Source organism: Parambassis ranga, chromosome 5, assembly GCF_900634625.1.
Source record: "Parambassis ranga chromosome 5, fParRan2.1, whole genome shotgun sequence".
NCBI classification, from domain to species: Eukaryota; Metazoa; Chordata; class Actinopteri; family Ambassidae; genus Parambassis; species Parambassis ranga.
This window is the reverse complement of record NC_041026.1, coordinates 24,248,652-24,271,479: the sequence shown is the minus strand read 5'-3', so window position 1 is coordinate 24,271,479 and position 22,828 is coordinate 24,248,652. Positions and strand designations below refer to the sequence as shown.

At 42.1% G+C, this 22,828-nt stretch overlaps 2 protein-coding genes across 4 annotated transcripts; both read right to left on the bottom strand.

The window, feature by feature from the left end:
• Positions 1-477: 477 nt before the first annotated feature.
• LOC114435521 (inter-alpha-trypsin inhibitor heavy chain H3-like) lies at positions 478-21,636 on the bottom strand. 3 transcript variants are annotated; one of them, XM_028405228.1, is made up of 22 exons: positions 7,998-8,164; positions 6,599-6,631; positions 6,497-6,520; positions 5,921-6,075; positions 5,737-5,841; positions 5,504-5,666; positions 5,302-5,412; positions 5,092-5,220; positions 4,893-5,009; positions 4,648-4,816; positions 4,285-4,410; positions 3,956-4,137; positions 3,671-3,856; positions 3,309-3,448; positions 3,058-3,218; positions 2,918-2,947; positions 2,730-2,822; positions 2,456-2,569; positions 1,983-2,184; positions 1,691-1,866; positions 1,476-1,587; positions 478-1,391 (listed from the first exon to the last, which is right to left on the bottom strand). In XM_028405228.1, the coding sequence occupies exons 1-22, from the start codon at positions 8,103-8,105 to the stop codon at positions 1,256-1,258; spliced, it is 2,772 nt and encodes a 923-aa protein (XP_028261029.1). In that variant the 5' UTR covers positions 8,106-8,164; the 3' UTR covers positions 478-1,255. The 3 variants fall into 3 exon arrangements, with proteins under 3 accessions (XP_028261029.1, XP_028261030.1, XP_028261031.1); XM_028405229.1 differs by having other exon boundaries at positions 3,058-3,209; XM_028405230.1 differs by lacking the exon at positions 7,998-8,164 and adding an exon at positions 21,625-21,636 and having other exon boundaries at positions 479-1,391; positions 6,599-6,673.
• On the bottom strand, positions 8,283-9,556 carry LOC114435505 (inter-alpha-trypsin inhibitor heavy chain H3-like). Its single transcript, XM_028405204.1, has 6 exons — positions 9,391-9,556; positions 9,156-9,260; positions 8,901-9,063; positions 8,713-8,823; positions 8,509-8,637; positions 8,283-8,330 (listed from the first exon to the last, which is right to left on the bottom strand). Exons 1-6 carry the CDS (start codon positions 9,483-9,485, stop codon positions 8,283-8,285), a joined length of 651 nt encoding a protein of 216 aa, XP_028261005.1. The 5' UTR covers positions 9,486-9,556.
• Positions 21,637-22,828: the final 1,192 nt, after the last annotated feature.

The window sequence follows — 22,828 nt, the reverse complement described above, 5'->3', positions numbered from 1 at the left end:
ACTTCCACCCACCCATCCTCCACTTGTTAACAACACCCTGAGATACTTCTGTCCCCCCCCTCCTTTTTATGTAATAAAAGGCGAGAACTATGGCCTCACATTTAGAGGTGCTGGACCACTTTAGCCCCTTGGCTGCACTGAAACATTTTGTCCATAAAAATTGTGGCTTGATTAACAGAATTGGTGACAGAGAGCAGTCCTGATGGAGTCCAGCCCTCACTGGAAATGAGTCTGACTCACTGCTGGCAATGTGAAACAAGTTCCAGCTCTGCATGTAGAGGAACTGAATGGCTTACTTCACATCTCAAGGGACTCCTCCAAAAAGCACATGTGGACAGGTTTGACAAACGTCCACACTTCTGATTGGCTTGCACTGCTCCTATTTCCTACACTGCCACACACAGGATTGGCTTAGTTATGATGTATCTTGGGAGCGTATTTATGCGGGTTAATGTAAACAGAAACTTTTTTGAAACATATGCTGTGTGCGCGATTTTATTTTGGAAAATGGAGGTAAGGAAATATTAGTTTATCAAAATAACCCTGCTATGTGTAAACATAGCCAAAGACTACATACATGAGGTAGAGGGAGAGACAATGACACCCAGGTGCAACATATTAGGGCGGGGCAGGTAATCAATAGCAGGAGGTGACACAGGAGGACAGGGGAAGTCAAAACACCAAAAACAAAGGGAGAAGTGAGCCCTTCAAAATAAAAGAGGAAACAGTGAGACTGTGAAGGGAGGGAGAGAGTGAATTAAATCATGCCAGCTTAAATAGCATGGAAGGCTTCAGGTGACCTGCACATTAGCCAATGACGTTCTGAGGGGGTCATGTCTCTGAATTTTGCATAACTTCACCCTCATCATAATTTTAAAATTCACCCCATATGTTTTTCATGAAAGCTTTTGTTAGTTTGTCATGTACGTCTGTGTATTTGTAATATTTGTGATTGGAGTCAACCTCACACAGTGGCAAAGGTTTAAAAAGTGATTTATTCACATGTGAATAAGGTGCAGAAGGAAAGTTGGAAGCCAGGAAAGTTATGCTTATAGACTGTCACCATAACAGAATTTACTCCCACATGTGCTGGCATTGATCACATACAGACTGGACATCAAGACTGTTTATCCAGAGCTAGCATACACACAGGTCAAAACTGGTAATTCCCTAATAATAAAAAAGGAAAGGTGTGCCAATATACACATCACTTTAATGATGTACCTGCAGAGCCATGCTTCTGAGCTTTTGAGTTTTAATATTCAAACAGTGTGGACACAGTGTAGTCTGAGGCTTTTCCATCAATGAGACCTCTTCCATCATTGTCCACAAACCAGCAGGGGATACTTTCTCCATTTTGCACATCCCTGCTGAAGTCCTTCTGCCATTGTCTGTGTAACATAATAAAAAGCTGTAAGTGTGTATATCCTACATGCTTGCTCATGGTGTGTTTTAGCTTTTTCCAGCAAGTGCACCTGGTCACGTTGAGAGTTCGTCCCTTCACATACATAGTGGCATCTAATCGCTCCTGGACTTTACCTGGATGCAGGCCTGCCACCTCAAACTCAACCCCATGGTAAAACTGACCTGGAGGCAAAAAACTATTTTACAACTTTATTTTTAAATATGAAAAGGAAATATGAAGTAACTATCAACCATCATGACATGAAGGCCTCTAGTAGTTGTTTACCTAGCAGACCCTGAACTAAAGCAGATAAGTGGTGGCTGTCCAGGGTGTAGAACCCCAGATAGTCTTGTTGGTCGTGCCGTCTCTTCCAAACCTTTGTGTGTCTAATGATCATGAATTTAACTGAGTGTCTCAGCGTCACTGTCAGGTGGCAGTTATTAGTCAACTTGAGGTCCATACTGGAGGAGAAACAAGAGTTGTTTCATTTCTTCTTGATTCACAGCCATTTGTTTTTTTTTTTTTAAATTTTTAATTTTCAAATGTGTGATTAATCTTACATGACCACAAATCTTACTTGTTGTCTTTGAAATGCGTTGCATCAGACCACAGCAGGTTGACCCGCTTGCCATTGCTGAACACAGAGATGTCGTGAGTGCTCACATCCAGCCTGAGCCCCAGTTTCAAATGAGTAATACCAAAACGCCCAAAGTAGGTCTGGAGGTTATTGTCTGGAATAAGTTTCTTCTTACCAACAAGCTTGCCATTTACCACAAAGCCTGAAAATAGAGAGGAGGACGACTATTTGTCAGTGACTAGTTGATGCTTAACAAAGAAAATTAACAGAGTGAACGCTAACATGTCTGTCTCTGGGATATAAGCAGTCATGTCCAAATCTGAGGACCTAATGCTTCAGCGTTTGTATGCACAAAATACCTCATAATTTATTGCTATCACCTGCTAATATTAACAGCTGCTAACAGCTACAGCTGTGCTTTATTATTCCTGGCATCAAAGTTAAAGTGATGTAGCACAAAGCTCACGGCTGACCTGATGTTGGGTCTCTGACCAGATTGAAAATGGTTCCTGGTTTGTCATTGATGTTAAAGCACAGAGCGTCTTCTCTGTCAGGGAGCTCTATCATGAAGTGAGGATCTCCATCCACTGTGAAACCAAACACAACAAGCAAGTATGGCAGACATGATTAAATCCAGTCTGTAGCCGCAGTGGCACCATTTGGTTCTATTCTTTGGAGCAGGAGCAGTGTGTGGAGCCTGCCTTGTAAGGATTTCATTTTAACGGCACAAAAGTGTGGAAAGCTTACCATCTGACACACCACGTGACATACCACGTAACCTAGTCTGTAATCTGGTGCTGGAGCTACCACGAGAACCCACAGCTGCAGTTGGTGCACGTGCTAAAGACAGACAATAGTACAGTGAATTATTTTCCATGAAAGGGTTGAGTGCAGCATGTTTATTAAAATGTGATGAATTAAAAAGTTTTTCATACCAGCATATCTTTCTGCTTTCTGTCGCTGCTCTGTAATTTAGGGAAACAACGTAATTGATATTTCATTGAGAGAATGGAACATTTATGCTGTTAATATTAATGTTATAACAAAGGAAGGTAACCAAAATAACACTCTGTACCCTCTGTCAGCTTGTCCGCGATGAGAGGGCTGTCTGGTCCATCCTCAGTTTCAGGCTTGGTGACCACCATGGAGGTGAGAGGTGTGACAAAGCTGTACTGCAGGGACATGTCCAGGACCTTGTCTGTTATATTGTCTTTCTCCTGCTGAGTGCTGAGGTCACAGAAAAAAAATGAGATTAGATTAGATGAGATTACATTATTGTTTCAGAATGAACAATTAAAACCACTAATATTAAACAGATAAACAGACCTCTTCTCCAGTAGCTGCTGGATGGTGAGGTAAGCCCACAGACGCTCAATGAAATCTCCAAAGATGTACTTCTTTTCTGGGTAAATTCTGTGCCAGTCTACCACTCTGGCCTTTCCCCGTACTTGGAAGTCCTCTTCAGGCTACAGAAATCATAGTGACCAGAGAGGAATTAGCAAGTTTAAAAGAGTTCAGCATCTTAGCATGCTGGAGCATTCAACCAAATCATGGAGCCTAATGAAGATGTTATTAAGGATAATTTCTCATTCTGGACCACACTGAGGAAGGAGAAATAGATCTGCATGAGGGCGTTTTGGATTGTAGTGGACTGATCCAGGTTGTGTGTTACCCGTTTCACTTCTCACCCCTTGGCCAAAGACTTCTACCAGGAAGTTGTCTATGTTGTTATCATCCAGCTGACCAGCCACTATAATCTCTGAGCCGTTGAACAGCTGGCTGTAGTGGTTTTTAGTCACAGAGCCCACTGTATTGTCAGGATATCGCAGTTCCACCTCCAGCAGCAGAGGGCTGGACACCTCCTCATAGAAACCCTGGAACAAACAACACACACTCCAAATTATTCTGACAGTTTTGCCAAATGTCCTAAAATACACATTTGCATGGACATCCCATATTTTTTCTTATTCTACCTTTAGTTGAATGACTACATCTGACCCCAGAAAGATTCTGCGGGCCAGTCCCTTGTTCTGTTTGCACATCACGTCCAAGAAGGAATAATCCACATCATTTCCAATGCCCAGACAGAACAGTGCCATGTTTCCTCCGGTGGCAGAGCGCACATTCTCCTGGATCTGCTCGGCGTTGGTCACCCCTACAGATGCATACATAGAAGTATATAACAAGTAGCTTACAGTCCCAAATTGGACACATCCTCACATTTTTCATGAGTAAAACAGAAATAGTAACCTTTCTAACAGGGGTAGTATTCAGAATGTTTATGCACTGTAAAACTACTTACCGCTGTTTGGCATCCCATCTGTCAGTAAAATAACCATGTCTGTGCTCCTCTCTGGAATCTTCTTGTTTTTTCTTTCTTCAACCAGCATTTGCACTGCACTCAGAACTGCACCATTGATATTGGTGGCTGAAATACAATGACACAATAGTTACTACTACTATTAGTGTTCAGCCTGGATTTCTCCAAAATGACAGATAGATCTAAAATGTACAAATGAAAACACATAACATCAAAGAGAAAAGTGTCAACCTAAACTGTGTGAAGATTATTATGATGTCCACACTGTAAAAACTGACATAATGACAGATTCATGTAAAATAAACCGCATGCAGATAAAAAGGTTCAAATGTGTTTGCCTCTCACATCCTTTGTCTTTGATTTTCTTGACATAGGTGATGGCTTCAGCAACATTTTCCTCTGTTGCTTTGGTAAGAGAGTGCTTCCAGTGTACAACTTTACCATCAAACAAGATGATACCAAAGTGGTCATCTTGGTGGAGGTCCTTCAGAATGGCAATCATAGCGTCTCGGGTCTGCAAAGGTTCACAGTTTCTGACATGAAGATGTAAATACAGTGATACCTACACTTTCTATGTATCACTCTTTTACCTGTGCTATCTTTGTTCCTGACATTGACCCACTCCTGTCAATCACAAACACCACATTCTTTGGGACTCTTGGCAGGTCAGGGGGAGAAAAGAAGTGCACAAAGTATCCATTCACAACCTGTAAGGGAACAGAACTCCTGATTTATAGTCACAGTAGTGATACATCAGCTTCTTATGCAATGTCGTTGTTATTCACACACCTGAACCTCTCCCAGGTTTTCTTCTCGTTTCACATCATACTCAATTATGAAATCTCCGTTAATTAATGTCCCGTCACATCCTGGACACTTCCTCTGCTGCTCCGCTGTTGGTGAGAAAGAGATGTGTGCCTGAAAGACAAAGAGACTGAATTTACTCATCATTACTTGGCACGTCATTGGTAAACTGACTAGGTATTTTTAACCCTTTACCGTTGTGTCTGTTATGGTTTTCTCTACCAGGGGGAGCAGCTCATTGGTGAGGAAAGATGCAGTGGCTTCAACAAAAGTAATACCCTCTGGCTCATAGATGTCTGACTGAATCTGCACACACACACACAAACAGGTAGATACAGTGTCTAACAACCTTTTCAGCCATTATGACCTTATCATTTTTAAGGAAAGTGTGTTTTACCTGAAACTCCTGCACTGGTTGTTCTGCTTTAACTCGGGTCAAAATCTCATATTTGCCATGTTTCCTTTGGAGGAGCTCTTCATAGATCAAAGTGAAAGTCACACTGCTTTGTGCAGCAATGTTTACAGACACTGAAAACTTCTCCATCTTTCTCCCAGAAGCCCTGTAATAATGCAAGTGGGATATTTTAAAATGAACAAACATACCCTTGTTTGTTTCTTAGTCCAGCATACTTGACCAGGCCGGCCGTCTGTCCAGAAGAAACCGCATTGTCATACTGTTTTTTAGCTTTCTCTTTCTCCTTCACCTCTCCAGCATACATCTGCCCATGAATCTCCCTGTGAGGCATGAAGACATTTGTCAGGGTTAGAAAAAAACGTGTTATATGTCCACATATCAAAAGCAGTGCCAACTGACATGCTGAAGTTGGTGATGAAGGCAGTCTTTGGAAGCTCCACCTCGAAGAAGATTTCCTGAGAGGAGTTGGCTTTGTTTAAGGCCTTAGTGGACATGACGGTGTGGGCGAAGCGAGACGTCACAACACTGGTGAAACGAACACTGTACACCTCCACCTTCAGAAAGCATGGCAGATATGTTATGAGATGTTTTGTGAAGGCCTTCTGAGGCCATACCCACAAAGAACAGGGGTCAAGAGGGCAGGCAGCTTATTCTGGTCTGCCCTGAATTCTGGCACAGGTGTCATAAGATGGGGATTGTTTCTCACAAAAATGTAGAAAAGAATAAAACACAAATGGACAAATCTCCTCTAGAATGCTTACGTCCTCCAGTAAACAAAAAGAAAATAAAGACATTCCTGTGGGGAGAGAAAAGAAAAGCAGTGGCATCTGGAAGCAATGAAGTTCATGAAATGTGGATTTCATTCTGCAGCTCTACTACCATGAGATTCAAGCTACCATCACTCTGACCATAGCCTCATTTGTTTTTGGCTCACAGTTATTTATTCTTTATTTTATAGCAAAATGAGTTCCTTACATTTGCAGAGTTTGTGCTTCTTTTCTGTAATGAGAACAGTGACAGAAATTAGTAGGATGTTTCACTTATTACTTTAGCATGAAAAAAGTGTCAGCTTAGTACCTTTATTGGCCTGGGGCCCACAGCTTCTTTAGGCTGGAGTAGAGAAGTAAAGAAACAGGGATTAAATTTTCAGAACTGTTTTTTTTCCCAGAATATTAAGTGTGTGCTGCAGGTTCATGTCTGGACAAAAAGTCGTGGAGCCTGAATTACACAATGCAGATGTGGGAAAAAGTAAATGTCAAAAGACAGGCAGCAACAGGCTGGGAGGGAAGGCCTGTAAACATTAGATAATCTGTCCCAACAGAGTGGCACAAAAGTCAGTTTAGCCCCAAACAAAATATGATTGTGAAATTTTAAAGGTAGGGTAGGAGAATTTGAAAACTCTGTGAGTCAGCCAGATTTTTAAGTAAACACATGCCCCTTTCTCTCGGAGCTCACCCCGGAGCCACGCCTCCAAATCACATGGATGCGCATTACCTGAAGACGAGCTGCGGTCTGTGACTTCGGCCATCATGCACTACCTGTCTGGTGCGCGCAGAGCAGGAAGAGAGTGACAACCAGCCAATACTCCACGCAGGGTCCACCCGGAGGATTAGCTGATGTTTTTAGCATTTTATAGCTTCCACAGATGATTAATATTCTTCGTTTTAATGTGAAATGGTTTAAGTAATGGGTTGCTATCAGATTGTAAAGAGAAGTTACACTAATTTAACAAAAAGGGCATCAGAATGAAATCTCCTAAGACCTAAAATGTGAGAATTGGGTCTCAGTGTTAGACATGCCCATTAATAGTCTATTTTAAACTCTACCATTGAAAAAAACAGGCTGCAATTCCTTTTAAAATAAATGAATAAATGGCAGGAATCAATTCTTGAATATGCACAGATTAGTTTTTTTTTATTCCCATCAAACAATGAACCAGAGTGGTCACTTTAGTTACATTATGAGGATGTAACTAGATTGTGAATACAACATTTATTAGTTTTTAAACATTTTTAAACCTTATCTTGATTGACTACATTAAAGCTACATTATGCGATTTGTTTTGACACAACTATACCAACATTTCGGGACTGTGAATATAAAATATGCACTTGCCCCTTGTACCCTTACATATCAAAGGATACAGTATACTACTAGAACTAGGAGGCACACTTGCATATATTCTTAACCACTCTAAAGCTCACTATTGTGGATGACTTTTGCTTGTTTTAAATGAGAGATGATATTAATAGTAGACATGGTTGTTGTCCTACTGCACCTGCACAGCTTTGTTTTTTTTATGTTTGCAAGAGCTTATGTAGCATTGCATTAACACTTTTCATGACTTCTCTGAGTGCCATATTTTTTGTGCCAAAACTGGAGATTCACTGATTAGATGCGTGACCACTAATTAGGTAATAAAAACAACAAAACAGCCATACAAACACTACCACGTACCGGTAGCTTAATTAAATACCTCTGTTGGAGCATCACTCCTAGAAACGACCAAAGCTCCCTGGGCCAGAGCTGGGAGGCAGATGCATGTGAAGGCAAACAGCTGCAGGACTCTCCACACAGCAGACATGCTTGAGAAACTAAAGGGCTTCTCCCCTGATATGGCTGAAAACAAGTGTGGAAGGAATCTGAGGCGTGTGTGAATTAAGTCTTCCCGTAAGAGTTGCTCTGTTCACACTGCAGGAGGAGGGACCTATGCGAAGTGTGTGTAGTTTCTTGTGAAGTGCTATGTGTTGTATATGTTGTATTATGAGAGAATATAAAAGTTTATGTGATCCAAGTATCCATTCACAATCTGGGAAATAAAGAGCAGCAATATTCAACAATGAGATCAATTTTAAACTAATTGTATCTTCACAAAGTGTTTTTAAGCTTTTAAAATGGGCCTTTCAAACAAAGAGCTTCAAGCTGACTCTGTGTATGTTCTTATATGGAGGATTTCTGGGGTTTCTGGGTCTTTGCTGATGGCTGACCTGAATGTCCCCGAGGCCCTTCACTCTGTTCACGTCATACTTGATGATAAAATCTCCATCGATGAGTGTGCCGTCACATCCTGGACATTTCCTCTGCTGCTCCACAGTTGGTGAGAAAGAGATGTGTGCCTGACAAGAGGGTGAAAATTACTCTTATTGAGTGTAAAGAGAGCAAGGACAGAATCCACCTCTTCCATCAGGTACCTTTTTGTCAGAGACCGTTTTCTCCACCAGGGGGAGCAGTTCATTAGAGAGGAAGGTTGCATGGGCATCAACATAAGAAAGTCCTTGAGGCTCATAGATGTTTGTCACAATCTGCACACAGACAAACATTAGTGAGTCAAACACTGATTTAAGATGCTTGAAGTCACCACGAGGCAGCATTTAGTCACCTGAAACTTCTGGACCAGTGATTTGGGTTTAACTCGGGTCAGAATCTCATATTGACCCAGTTTCCTCTGCAGGAGCTCCTCGTAGGTCAGGATGAAGGTCACATTACTTTGTGCTGCAATATTGACAGACACTGAAAACTTCTCCATCTTTCTTCCAGAAGCCCTGTGACATAGAAAAAAATGTGTTTTACCATCTTTTAGGATTTGTGCAGATAATAGTGGATTAATGAGTTTTTTTCATCCTCATGGACTCACTTGACCAGTCCAGCAGTCTGTCCAGAGGAAACAGCCTTCTCGTACTGTTTCTTAGCTTTCTCTTTCTCCTTCACCTCCCCAACGTACACTTGACCTTCAATTTCCCTGTCAGGCACAAAGAGAAGAGCTGCATGATTTAAACGACCTCTGTCTTTAGGAAAAATTCACCTTTTTTCGCAGCGTTGTAAAAAGAACGAGGACAGAATGCAAACAAGATGCAGAAGAACAGACTGACATGCTGAAGTTAGTGATGAACGCCGTCTTTGGTAACTCCACTTCAAAGAAAATCTCCTGGGACGAGTTTACTTTGTTTACAGCCACAGAGGTCATGACAGTGTGGGCGAACCGAGACGCCACAGTGCAGTCCACTGTCACACTGCACAGCTCCACCTGAGACAGAGAGACAGAGAGGGGAAGATGAGACTTGTTGATGAAGATTCTCAGTCATCCAGGTCATCATACGTAGAGAAGGTTGAAGCAAGGCGTCTGGACTTTTAGAGTTTTCTAGAAGACGTTTCGCTGCTCATCCAAGCAGCTTCATCAGTTCTAACTGTTTGGTGGGGAAACATGGTTTATATGTGGTTACAGACCTATGTGGGTGGGTCTGGGTAAAACTTAAAAAACTTACAAACAATAGCACTAAATGTTTCCATACTTACCTGTGATGTTCTGGCTGACTGGGCGTGTGTGTCTAACGACTGGCTAACGACTATGAAACTGCCGGAGGGGGACTGGTTGACAGCCCTTTGTTCTTACTGTGAGTATGTGCAAACTTCCTGGGAATGGATGGAATCACTGCATTGTATGTGGTGGAAAGATGATGTCTGAGGCCACCACCTCTGTTAAGGGAAGGTTTTTCCAGCTTAACATAGATGGCTTCCTTGACTCCTCTTTCATACCACCTTTCCTCCCTGTCTAAAATGTGAACATTGTTGTCCTCAAAGTGATGAAAGGAAGGCCCTGATGGCACTACAAAAGGACCGGGACATCACCATCTTATCAGCAGACAAAGGAAGATGCACAGTGGTGCTCAACACACAGGACTACCACTCCAAAGTGACAGATCTCCTCAGTGACACAGCCACATATGAGACACTGAAGAGGGACCCCACCGGAAACTACAAGAAGAAACTAGTCAGCTACCTACAAAAACTGGAGAAGGACCAAATCATCAACCGCAAGCTCTACTTTCGACTGTATCCTGGGGAAGCCAGGGAGGTGTCAACAACCATATTTACATATTTGGCAAAATGACACTGACAACCTGAACAACACATAGATCTGTCAATTAAGTGATTTTCAGTTGCAGAGTTTGGCAGCAAAAGCACCACAACATATCACCACTGACCCTGCCACTGCACTCGCATGCTAGTGATTAGCTTGTAACATTTTGGAAATAAGTAACTCACTCTTTCCCCAACATTACGTGTGATGTGGATAAATCAGCTCCACAGCAAATTTTGTTGCTTTGTTGTTACTTTGTTTGACCACATGGGGCAACAGTGAGCTCCTTCCGGGTTGCTGCGCTACCAACTGGACGTAAAGCCAACACGTCACGTGCGGTATGAGCTGCAACTGGCGGCATTTCCAAACACTTTTACAATAAAAAGCTCCATAAGGATTTAAACAGTGGTTAATTCGCGCGTCAGGTATTTTTTCTCATCTCCATAAAAAAAAGCAAATGTGACGCAAAACTAACGCAAACAACCACGCCACCATGTAAATATGTCCACGTTGCTGTCTCTGACAGGTAGCTGCCTACAAATACTGTTCCTACCCGCCTGAGGAGAGCAAAGACTGGAGCCATGAAACAGCCAGATAATTGTGAAGTGTGCATGCCATTGACAGTAAACTAGGTAAGTCCTGTTTCCAGGTGTAAATACACAGCACAGTAATCTGGAAGTGCAGCACCCTGAGCTGTAGCTAGCTTTGTTGCTCCGCTATGTTATTAGCACAGAACTTTTCATACACACAATTCGTCTTCGTAGCTTCACCTTTCTTTATTCCGTTGGTCTGTAGCAACTGTATTTTATGTATTTTTTTACTTTGGCCCTCATATCGTCCTAATTCTGACTCATAATGAATAAAGCTACTAAAGTTTTGGAATCTGAAGGTAGATTTTCTTTAACCTCAAATACATCGTTCTGTCCCCTTAAGGTTAGCTTGTATCAATGAAATACCTTCATTACTCATAGCTGCATATATCTACCATCGTATGTGTAATGTGTGTAATATGTGTAATGGTCACAGATTGTGGTCATATTATTAACATTCCTGAACATAGTTATCTCTTCACTCTTGTCTGTCTTTGCTCTGTATTGCATGGGTAAGTTTGTCCTGTGTTTGGCCCTATGTAAGCTTAAAATGTGTTTTGTGTGTGCTTCTGTGTGTGTGTGTGTGGATGTGAGAACTCCTTGTACTGTAACAACTTACCAGCTCCTATTACATGGCCATGGTGTGTTCACTAATAGATCTAGGGCAAGCGTGTTGACCTCAGTCATGTCGGAAGTTCAGGAGTTGAGGGTTATTTTCTAAAGGGGAACTTTGCAGAAGTGTTTGCCTGTGTGTGTGTCTGTCTCTTTGTATGTGTGTGTCTGTGTAAGCTTTGCTGATTAACACCAGATGTGCAAGGCTCAGGGTGTCGGCGATATAGCTTCAGAGGGCCCCACTGTAACTCCATTTGGTCCTTGTTGCAGAAAATGCTCAAGCGACTTCTTCACACATGGCTGACATTAATATTGTTGCTGTTCATCCCCCAAATACCCACAAGGTGAGAAGCAACAGGTCAGTCTGAACCAGAGGACGCTTTAAAAGGGAGGGTTGTTCAGGCAGGGTGTTGATGTAGGTTTTGTACTGCTCCACCAGAGGGCGTGAGAGAGCCGTAAAACATCTGCAGTGTGGTTAATGTCAGGTCCTGATGTCAGGATTGACTACAGTAGTGTGCAGGTTTTTAAAGGATCTTTGCAGTCTTTCATTTTATATTAATTAGTGCTTAATTGGAGTATTGAAATTCATTCTTATTTAAAAACCACAGAATTATTTTTTACAGACTGATAGTGGTTTATAGCCCAAGAATCAGTTTAAATATATATTTTTATTATAATGTTTTGTATTTATCTTTTAATTGTTTGTAAAGCATCAGAGAAATATTTTATGGGCCAATTTTATCCCATCTAAAAGCCTTCAGTTAATGAGCATGACAAACAGCAGGAAATCACAGGTGAGGTAATGATTCAGTTCACTTCATGAAAGTGAAAAAGGAAAGCCATTTTAATGTAGGTGCTTTATTCTTTATTCCTTAAACATATGTGCAGCTTTATTGTAGAAGAAAAAATATCTCAAAATGAAAGTTTGCCATGCCGCACTGGCTCTACCTGAACTTCTGCTTCTGTGCGAGCCATAAAAGACACAGTCCTTTTGTGAAGGTTTTCTTCAGTTTGCCATGTGTGTCAAGTTATTATTTTATGTCACCTTTGCCTTTTTTGGTCTAAATTTCTTGAACCCTTCCCTCCCAGGTCTTCCCCTCCGCCCACTGCCTCTGTCACTCTTCTCTCTCTCTCTCTCTTGCTCTCTCTACCTTTTGTCCCTGTGTGAATATTTCACATTGCTGCTGCCGCTGGTGCGTGATGCGGAGGACTGAGCGCTCATTGTGTGTATGCAGTGTGGGTGCTGCGGTATGTGGCTGCTCGGCGTGTGGTGTGTCGTGACAGGCGTGTGGCTGCTGACGCCAGCCGGCCGCCTGCTTGTCTGTCTGTTCAGTTACACCTGACCGCTGATGACATCGCTGTACCCACACACACACACACACTTTTACAAATTCTTTGCAGCAGTGGACATGCTCCGCAAAAGTTAAGTTAGGAATCTTTGATTGCTCACCACTCCATTTGGTAGCAGTTGACCTTGTTGTCACCATAGTGTAGTTTGCAAAATTGTAATCATAAACTAACATGTTTCATTTATTGATTTTGCATTTTGCATTTATTTTATTCAGAACATTTGCGCTTTGAAAACGTGCTGTGTATGTTTGCTCTGAAATGTAGTGGAAGGCCGGGCGATATTGCAGCGCACCTTGGTGTAATCCTTGGTATTTAGTGTGTTCTCTCAGGCTGCTGAGGTGAAAAGTTGAACCTGGTGTTGACCTTCTCTTGAGAGAGGGCTTAGCTCTGAAGTCAGGCACAGGCCAAAGGCACAGGGAGGATATTCTCAAGTTCCTCTTCCCCTCCCTCACGTGCACCTCTCCTCTGTGCGGCCATTCCCTCCTGCCGCACAAGGAAACAATTAGCATCTGTGATAAGAAGTTGTACATATTTCCACCATTTTATCTCATCTGTTTTGTTTGTTTGTTTTTCCATCATGACGAAAGTCTTGTGTCCCCTTGTCACGGCGTTGTTAATCACAGTTGCATCTCATCTAGGTGCAAGGAGTTGGAGAGAGAAGGAAGGAGAAAGAGACTGAGAGGGGCCAAATGTTTATCACTGCAGGGAGTTAAATTCCAGATGTTGAGATAATGAACAAAATAAGCAAACAATTATGCAGAAATAGACAGAGAGGGAGGAAAATACAGCACAAGCAGACTGACAGACGACAGGAATGATGTTCGGGGCAAACTAAACAAGTTTTTATTTGTACTCCCAAGAGGCCAGTTTATGATGGCAGGTCTGTTGTCATCTGAAGCAAAAGAAAGTTCTGTTAAAGGCCTCTCTGATTGTTACATGACGTACTGATACAACCATAACAAATGATGACAAAACCTGGTCCTGGCCTAGTTTTACATCTATTTGTTAGTACAATCATAAAAAAGTATACCTATGAGTCTGTGTCTCTTGTGTTTTCTGTGGTATTTATCCCCTGATGGGACAGAGCTTTAATCACTGTGTAAGATTTACACATCTTATCATGTGTCATATCATATGCCTTGGACTTGCTGATCCACACTCCGTTCTGCTAAAGCAACATGACCCAGAATTTAAAACCAAAACTAAGTCTGACATTCTTCAGGTCCAGTGGTGCAGGAGAATACATGGCCTAAAGATACGAGCCTGACAGTAGATGTTGAGTTGTGCTGCACTCCGTTCTCCATCTGTTTTAGTTTTGGAGTGGTTGTGATAACCTCCGCCTGACCCCTGATTGGTCTAATCTCACCCTTATCTTTTCTCACTGGTCAGCTGACAGAATACAGCACTGCGATTGGAGGTTGAGCCGCAGCATAGGAGGAATGTGTTTAGCATTGTGTTGGGGTAACAGTTAGGCAGTGAGAAGTTTAGTCTACTGTCTAAACCATAGCAAAGCTGCAGAACACAAAAACAGAAGGAATGTTTAGGGCGAGAATTCAGAGTGTCTGTTTTCTCAGGCAGTCGCCTATGAAATAACTTCCATACAATCCCTGTCTCTGTGCACATGCAGAAACGGCTGGATCTTAGTGGTTTTACTGCAGAACTTCGACATACCAGATGCCGTCTTCATCTGGCCCTGACTCCAGAGAATATTGCAGCTTGTCTCCGGTCTATATATGTATTAATGTGAATGAGTCTCATTCTTTTCTATCTATGTTGGCTTGTAGTGGAAAGATCCTGTAAAATGAAATGTATATTGTGACAGGGTTCTAAATTGGCATACAAAGCACTGTCCCATGTAGTAGCTGCTCTAGGCAGTCCGTTTGGAGGGCTTTAGAGCCAGATTAGATCAGAGGACCACTCTGTTTGTTTGTTTTGATTTGGGAGGGGTCAGGCTCCTGAGGGATGCCCCCCTCCTCCCCATCAAACTACTACTCTGCTATCCCTCCCCAGGATTCCCCCTTAGGGCATAGTCAACTGGAGCCCCCCCTGACCTCTCTGTCACCCCTTCCAAACCCACGTTAGCCAAGGCATCCTGGGAACAAAAAAAGAAAGCAATGGAAGACTCTGCTGTGTCTTTAGTGTCTGCTGAACAAAATCACAACCAGACCTGTTCATCCTGGGGTGCAGGTATTGCCACCCAGGCAGGCCGGCCCTTGTAGCCCTGTTCAGCCCTAAAAGAGGTTCATCCCTGCAGGTTGACCTCTCTTTCATCTGCTTGTGGGTTTCGAGCGGTTCGCTCACACCCAGTGTGCTTTAGTGCTTCAGGGTATTAGAAGATGGCGTTCTAGGTGGTTGCAGCCGTAGTTTTGTTGCATGTTGTTATGTAATCGACATCATAACAACCTTTTACATTTGGTAAATATACTGCACTTGAATTTGCACATATGGATCTGTTTTTGCCTTAAAAACACATCCTACTTTGTCCTGTAGAAGTAGACAACTTGATTTGTTTTTCACATGATTTTCTGCTGCTGCTTCTCCTTCATTTTTAAGCCTTCTGGGTCCCATGACTGGAGTACACTCGTCTCTTTTTTCACCTATTCTTACATCTTTCTAATTACACACTTTTCCCGTTTTTCTGTCTGTCCCTGCCCGGTGATCAGCATCAGCCAAGGGCTTACACTTTCACACGTACACATTAGCACACACACACACACACACAAACAACGGTGCTCCCCAAGCATACACAAACACAGACACACACCTCTGCTGACCTCTCCTTCATCTCCCACAAGGCCTTGGGGTGAGGCAGCCTGGCACCAGACAGTTATTTAAGCCCTCAGGCAGCTTCACAACAGGTCAGAGACATGCACACACACGCACAAAAGCACACACACACACACACACACACTGAGTAGCTGATTATTTACTGATTAGGTGGTGTGTTAACATGGGGGTGCACTTAAATAGAAAAGAAATTACTTAAGACAGAACAGAAACTTGGAGAAGATTTATTATGTTATATTATTCAGTGACAGCCTCATCAACATTTCTTTAGAAATATATAAAACCAAAATAAAATGTATTTTTAAAAGTCTAAGAAACTAATTTTCTCCTTTGACTAGTTATTACCTTTGTAGATTTTTTTCTCTAGTCTTAAACCCATTCCTTTAAAACAGAAAAATATGTTTTTCAGGCATAAATTAATTTTGTTTTAATATATTTCATTTCATTTTAATCCCATGAAACAGGAAATAAAAGCAGTGGGGATGCTGTGATTGGATTAAAAGTCGTCTTTGTAAACATTGTGACCCATGTCTTTGACACGCCTCCTTTCTCCTCTTGAAGAAAGTCTCTTCATAACACGAACACCAGGAGATGAAGGTCTCTTTTTAAAGGAGGACATGGGATGGGGAGGCAGACTTTGGAGTCTTTGTTAGGCACATGGGCCTGTGTTTTGTGCTGGTTTTGTTCTTCTAAATCCTCCTTGGTTTGTGTTTGTCTCTGAGCTCTGCTTTGAGTGATTAAGGATGAGGTTTTGAACAGCTCTGTTAAATGAAGACATAATTTCAGCACTTTATTGTTGCTTTGAATAGTCTTCCTTCATATCAATAAATGCCACTGGTTTGAATATTAGCAATCCTAAAGGTTTGTTCTCTTAAAAAGATACAGCCTTTCAGATTTTTTTCGTCACATTAGACTAGCAGCGGGTTTGTTCTTTATGGCATTGGAGTATATTGTATTGGACAAGTGATGTCAGTAAACCATGCCACCAGAGATGAGCCATATCACAAGAGGCATCGCTAGAAATCTGAGTTGTGCCATTAGACAGAGAGAAAGGCAGTATCTTGAGAGAGAAAAAGGGGAGAGACACAGAAAGGATTGTTCCACAACAGACTGACGGACCTTTTAGCCTTATCTTCCTGAGCTACTCTTACAGAAAACCAAGGAGAGAAGGGGAAAGAATGCCCTGCTCTTTCTCTCTCTCTCATTCCCCATTCTCTCATTTCTCCTGTCTGCTTCTCCCTTCCTTCTTCATTTCTTCTTCTTCTTTTGTCAGTCTTTACCCAGCATTTCTTAAAAATCCTCTTAAACCCTGAACTCCTTCCATTGTCCCCTCGCCTCCATATCTTACCTTGATGTTTTAATATCTTGTTTCTCTCCTCACCCTCAACTATCTTATCCCTGCTCAGCTCTTTGGAGCACTCTTAGAGCTCATTGCTCCTCTACAGATTGTTAAAAGGTAGATTTGTAAGCCACCTCTGAGTCTTTAAAGCAATTGGCTCTTAGCTGTAATACAGATCCCTCTCTCCATCCCAGACTCACACTGTCGGCATGACAGCTTTTCAGGAGGGGTGCCATGCAAACACAGGCCCAGTTGCCTTTGCAAGAACATCTTATTTGCATTTGTTTACATGTGCCACTCTGTACATTTGGATTTGCTGCATGTCACAGTGTTTCAGTGCAGCCCCTTGCCTCTATCCTTGATACACACAGACACACACGCAACAGTATTTCGTTGTGATGACACTGTGAGTCGTTCCTCTCCTCCCTCTCTGACAGAATGAAACGGATGGATAATTAGATATCAAAGGAAGGCAGGCTGGGTGTGGTGAGGCGCGCGGGCCCCTACGATGGTAAAGCACTTATTAATGAGATAGGCCTTATCTGCTCTCCTCCCAGGAATTCTGCCTTTGATCGGCCCCGACTCCGGACTTAATACATTTTTGATTGATAGGCCAAGATGACAGAGAGAGGCAGTGTGGATGGGGTTGGTGGGTGGAGGGGAGAGTGTATGTGCATGCAGAAGGAGGGGGTGGGGGGCGCAAACCTTAGATTCAACTGTAACGATGCCCTTCACATGATTAAATAACTTATACAGTAACGTTTTACCTTATGGAATGGGATGCATTTAGATGAGCATACACTAGTTAGGAGTGTTTACATGATGAATAAATCTCAGACACACATATACTGTATACACGCTCCACATTCCTCCGCCCACACAGACATACATTTTCTAAGACAACCCAAACAGACAGGCCTATTCAGTCACCTTAACCCCGGCTATAACTCACACACCAGGACACCAGAAAATCTTTTCCCCAAGACAGAGCAGGCGAGGGGCAGGCCTGTGGAGGAGCACTGAGATAAGGCCCTATCCCCATCTGGGGATGAGTTATAGCCCACCCAGGAGGAGGTGGCTAGCAACGACCCACCCGGACACGCTGCTCCGCTCACTGGGATTGGAATGGCTGCTGTACTCCCATTAGCGAGGCGGCGGGCGACCTCATCGACAGATAACAGCCCCACTCTCAATAACACCTTGACCAGAGGGAGGAGAGGCAGCAGCATCGAATCAGTGACTCTCTGCAAACACGCACACAACCATGGTGCCACACAAACCACATCCACACACATCATATGCACCTACACCCCAGCTCCCCATCTCCGCCCGACAAGAGGTGACTGAGCGTGAGCATTACAGTGCTGTGTCACCTTGTTATGAGTCTCTGTCAGTGTGAGGCGTCGGGTAAATTAAAGGAGCCATAACTGCTGCTCCGTCACCTGCCCGTCAGCCCCCATTTATTACAACGCCAGCAGGCGAAGGGATAAACCCCCCATCAAGAGGACAGATCGATCAGTGTGACAAGCACATTTCAGGTGCTCGAATCAATCACACAGACAAAGGCAGGTGAAAGAAGAGGTGTTTGTAAAGGACCACAGCTGTTTCTGGATGAGTCAGGAGAAACAAATCTTCTCGTCTTCTCATCAAAGACTAACTTTCTTTGCATGTATGGATTCCCTTTCATGTGACTGTAGCATCTCTGTTAATTCAGGCTGTTGTTTCTTGACCACATGGTTGTTGTGTTCATTTTTATGCACTGTAAGATAATTCACTGTGCTGTGTCAGTGGTTAAGGAACTACCACAGAAACTTGTACTTCAAAGTTTTTATTTAACAGGCAGACTGGACTTTAATGCTGGACGCAGCATGAGAGAGCGGCTCCATGAGAAGCATGATGAAACAGCGGCGGTGCTCAACAGAGATGGGGTGGGAAGTGAGACAGCACAAGGAGGGGGTTAGATGATAAGAGTGGGAAGAACTGATAGAGAGGAAAAAAAGTGTAGAGAAAGAAAATGATTAAAAACAGCAATCACCCGTTGGAGACTGATAAACCAACCAGTCGTTAATTGGAAGCGTGCAACTCGTGGGGATATGCTTGGATTAGATTCACTTCTTCCCTTTGCCCGCTCTTTTTCTTCTCTCTTCGTCGACTTTAAATGTGTGAGCGACACATTTCATTATCAGCAGTTAAAATGATCAGTTTATTTTTCCACATTTGTCAACCACATGGAAAACCGATGTGGTTACTGTACATTTGAAGCAAACTTAGGGAGACAAAATGTCATTTGTTAGAGGAGAAAATAAAAAAAGGAAGAGAGACAAAGAGTGGCGAGGTAGTGGCTATATTTGAGTGATCTTGGTTTTTGGGGCATATAGGAGATGGGAGATGGGTGGTGGTCCATAAACAAAGGGCTGACAGCCCACCCATCACCCCGGCAGGTCTGGCTTCTGCTGCTTAGATAAAGCTGGGCTGCTGCCTCCTGTATCAACACCATCCATCATCCATCTTTGCCTGCCCGCACGCTCATTCGCCCTCACATCAGCCACTCTCACCCCCTACACCTGCCCCTCTGTCCTTTTACCCATTAGACCATTTTCAAAACTTTTACTGCAACAGCCACAGCTGTTTTTGTTGTTTGGTAAAAATTTCAGTTAATTAAAATCTGTGGTGAACATGTTTGTTTTAAATGTGACTGTTCATCCAAACAAAGGGGTAAGACACACAAACCATAAATATATGTGTATAACATGCGTGTTTGTGAAGTGCAAGTCAGAATCATGCATTCTGATGTGTTGAAAAAGGCCCGGTGTTTTTTGGGAGGTTAGTGCTTGACAGCACTATAATAACCTCATAAGATGATGTCTGACTGGTTGTTTTTATTTTTCTAGCAGGAGCAATTCTGATAGAGATTTACACTTTACACTTTTGTGCAGTCTGAGGCAAATTAATGAGCTACCTCATCACAACAAATTGCATTTGTTAGTGTTAAGGCTCAACTGATGGTGCTGTTTTTCTGACTGTTTCTGAACTTAATGCTAGCCTTTGATATTGAATTGGATTTTTGACGTCTTTTATAAGACCGAAGTGTTGTTTTTACCAGTAATCTTACAATAATTCAAGTTTGAGTTTCAACCTATTGCATATTCTCACCACTGATAAGTTTGTATCCCTGGATGCAGGAGGGGTTGTCTTTTGCAAACTAAACAAAGTGAACTTTGCAAGGATGAGCATTAATCATTGACATGTCCGCTATCCTCTGTGCCTACATCTCTCACTGTTCATTTCTGTCTTGTAGAAAATTCAGGGGATACTGACGTATAAGATGAAAGGTATTGTTTTCTTTTTTCTTTTTTTTTGAATATTTGAAGACTGCTCACGTTTAATGTGTTTTGCTCGTCAAATCAGACAAAGCAGTGGTCTGCCTGAGCTTTGGCGAAATACCGTTTTCCAAAACTACGATTTAGAAAATTCTAGTCCCCATGAAATGACCCTTCAGGCCACCATTGTTCACTCGTCAATTTGGGTTTTGTATGAGCATCTCCTTCCTTTCTTTGTTACTCATGGGGAATAGAAATTATGCAAATGGAGATGGGCACTCTGAAGGAAAAATGTTGACATCTTCCATCCATGCTGCCCCCTAAATACACACACATCATGCACACACCATTCAGTGAGCTTTCTTTTGGCCCAGTTTGGTGGGTCTGTCTCTTTTGGCTGTCTCTCAAGCACACTTTAACAATTGCAGCCATATTGCCTGTACCTCATCCTTTCTTCTATCCATCCATGGCCATTTTAGTCAGACTGGACAGGTGCTAAGACAGGAAGACAGAACGCTGTCAGCAATAGTAACAAACAATACTGGGTTATCTAACTGTGGAAGAAAGAGAACAGAGGAGGTAAAAGTTGACTTGTGTTTGAAGAAAGAAGTGCTTTGATTAGCTGCTTTCATCAATGCCACCACTCTACACACTCATATTTTTAACTCAGTGTCCTCAAGTGCTTTAAAGACACGGACAATTTAGTGATGGTTTGGAGGAGAGGAAACTTTGTAGATGCCGTTTTTATTTCTTCGGTGCTTCATTCAGTCTCACCAATCAGAGGGGAATTAAGAGATAGAGTAGAGACCTGGAGACTGAGCAGAGCGGTAAGGCGGGGGGGAAGGCTCTACTAGAGAATGAATTAAAACGAATAAAAGCCAAGAAATGGGAAAATGGGCTATCACTTGTGCAGCATAATGAACAAAGTGCCGATATCACTTTCTTTATGTGCTGGGGGGCTCCAAGCTCTATGTTCTCACACTAGAAGAACAAATGAGAGTGAACGCAGCCAGAAAGCATAATGATAGTCCATTAGTCTGTTCCGAAACTCTACTTCCTGTTGTAGCTTTGAGTTTCCAAGCTGTGGGAACCCATCATGTGACCTCCGTCCACCCTTAGAATACCCCCAGCCTGCCCTAAGGGACCCAGAGACAACTCCCTGAGCATTTGCTGAGTTAAGTTGGGGTTCACTCAGAGGTCTTAAGGTTCTTGGCAAATTTTTAAGGCTGAAGTATTAATTAAGTAACATGTTGCAAGTTACAGTATAATAAAAGTGTCCTAATAATAATTACATATATCTAAACCTTTATAAAGAAAGTTACATGTGTTTAATATATTTGCCATAAGAAAACGTTTTTTATTTTTTCATTTTAGACATGTGCTGGAATATTAGACTCTACATTGTTACAGTATAGAGGAAGGACAATATTTTCTGTTGTATGTCAAAAAATGTGAACATTCACCTTTTATGACAATTAAGACTTACTGAAGTGTTGTGTTTTGTCCAAAACCACCATAAGTAATTATATATTAGTATTATATATTATATATATATAATATATATATATAATATTTGAATAGTCCTGTATTGAATTTATACGATGTTATTAAAAACAATGCGTATAATAGTTTTATGGTTACACAGAAAATTTCTGAACTCTGTATTGTGGTATCACAGTGCTTTATATAGCCAGTGCTGTCTGGAACCTGACGATCTTGGTTTTATTTGAGAATATGCAGAAATTCAGTTCATCTTGTCCAGTTTGTAGCCTGAATGTTCCTGATAAGTTTTGCTGAGGACAAAGACATTCTGTTTTAAATGATAATAACAGCAGCTTTTAGCCAAAATTATGAAGACTAAACAATTGACACTGGTAAATATCATTGAGATTGAATGAACGTTCTTACATTGCCCAATCCATCTTTATTATCCTGCACAAGTATGTTATTTTTGTGCATTTATGAAATTTCATTAACTCCAATTTAATCTGTCCATAAAAGTAGTGCTATCTATGAACACAATAAAGACAACAACCTGAGAGTTTAATTTCACAGCTTGACACTTTTCTGGAGGGTATGATATTCTCCCGCATAGACATGACAAATGAGCACTATCATGGGTTCATGATGAGCTCATAGCTGCATACCCTCAGCTCTAATGATGATGATCTTCAGTCACGCGTGCCCATAGAAAGAGAGCACTGCGTTTAAGACCCTTGCACTCGCCATCATCTCCATTAACCCCTGTGACTCAGCTGACTCTCCTCCATAATATTCACACATCACACAGCCTTGACCAACATCTTATTCCATGTGGTTGGATGCTGCAACATAAGCAGACTGTGAGTGGTCAAGTGTGGTACATGTGTGGGAGAAAGAAAAAGCGTTTCATGATATTAGTGCTGAGGAATGTGATGGAGGTCATGTGAAACACTGCTGGCACTCTGAATA

Coding starts and splice junctions, on each gene's coding strand:
- LOC114435505 (XM_028405204.1), bottom strand. CDS start 9,485: ATGACCTCTGTGGCTGTAAACAAAGTAAACTCGTCCCAGGAGATTTTC. Junction 9,261..9,390: donor TTCATCACTAACTTCAGCAT/GTCAGTCTGTTC, acceptor TGTGCCTGACAG/GGAAATTGAAGGTCAAGTGT. Junction 8,331..8,508: donor AGGGCCTCGGGGACATTCAG/GTCAGCCATCAG, acceptor TTTATTTCCCAG/ATTGTGAATGGATACTTGGA.
- LOC114435521 (XM_028405228.1), bottom strand. CDS start 8,105: ATGTCTGCTGTGTGGAGAGTCCTGCAGCTGTTTGCCTTCACATGCATC. Junction 5,221..5,301: donor AAACCATAACAGACACAACG/GTAAAGGGTTAA, acceptor TTTGTCTTTCAG/GCACACATCTCTTTCTCACC. Junction 2,823..2,917: donor GAAAGCAGAAAGATATGCTG/GTATGAAAAACT, acceptor GTCTGTCTTTAG/CACGTGCACCAACTGCAGCT.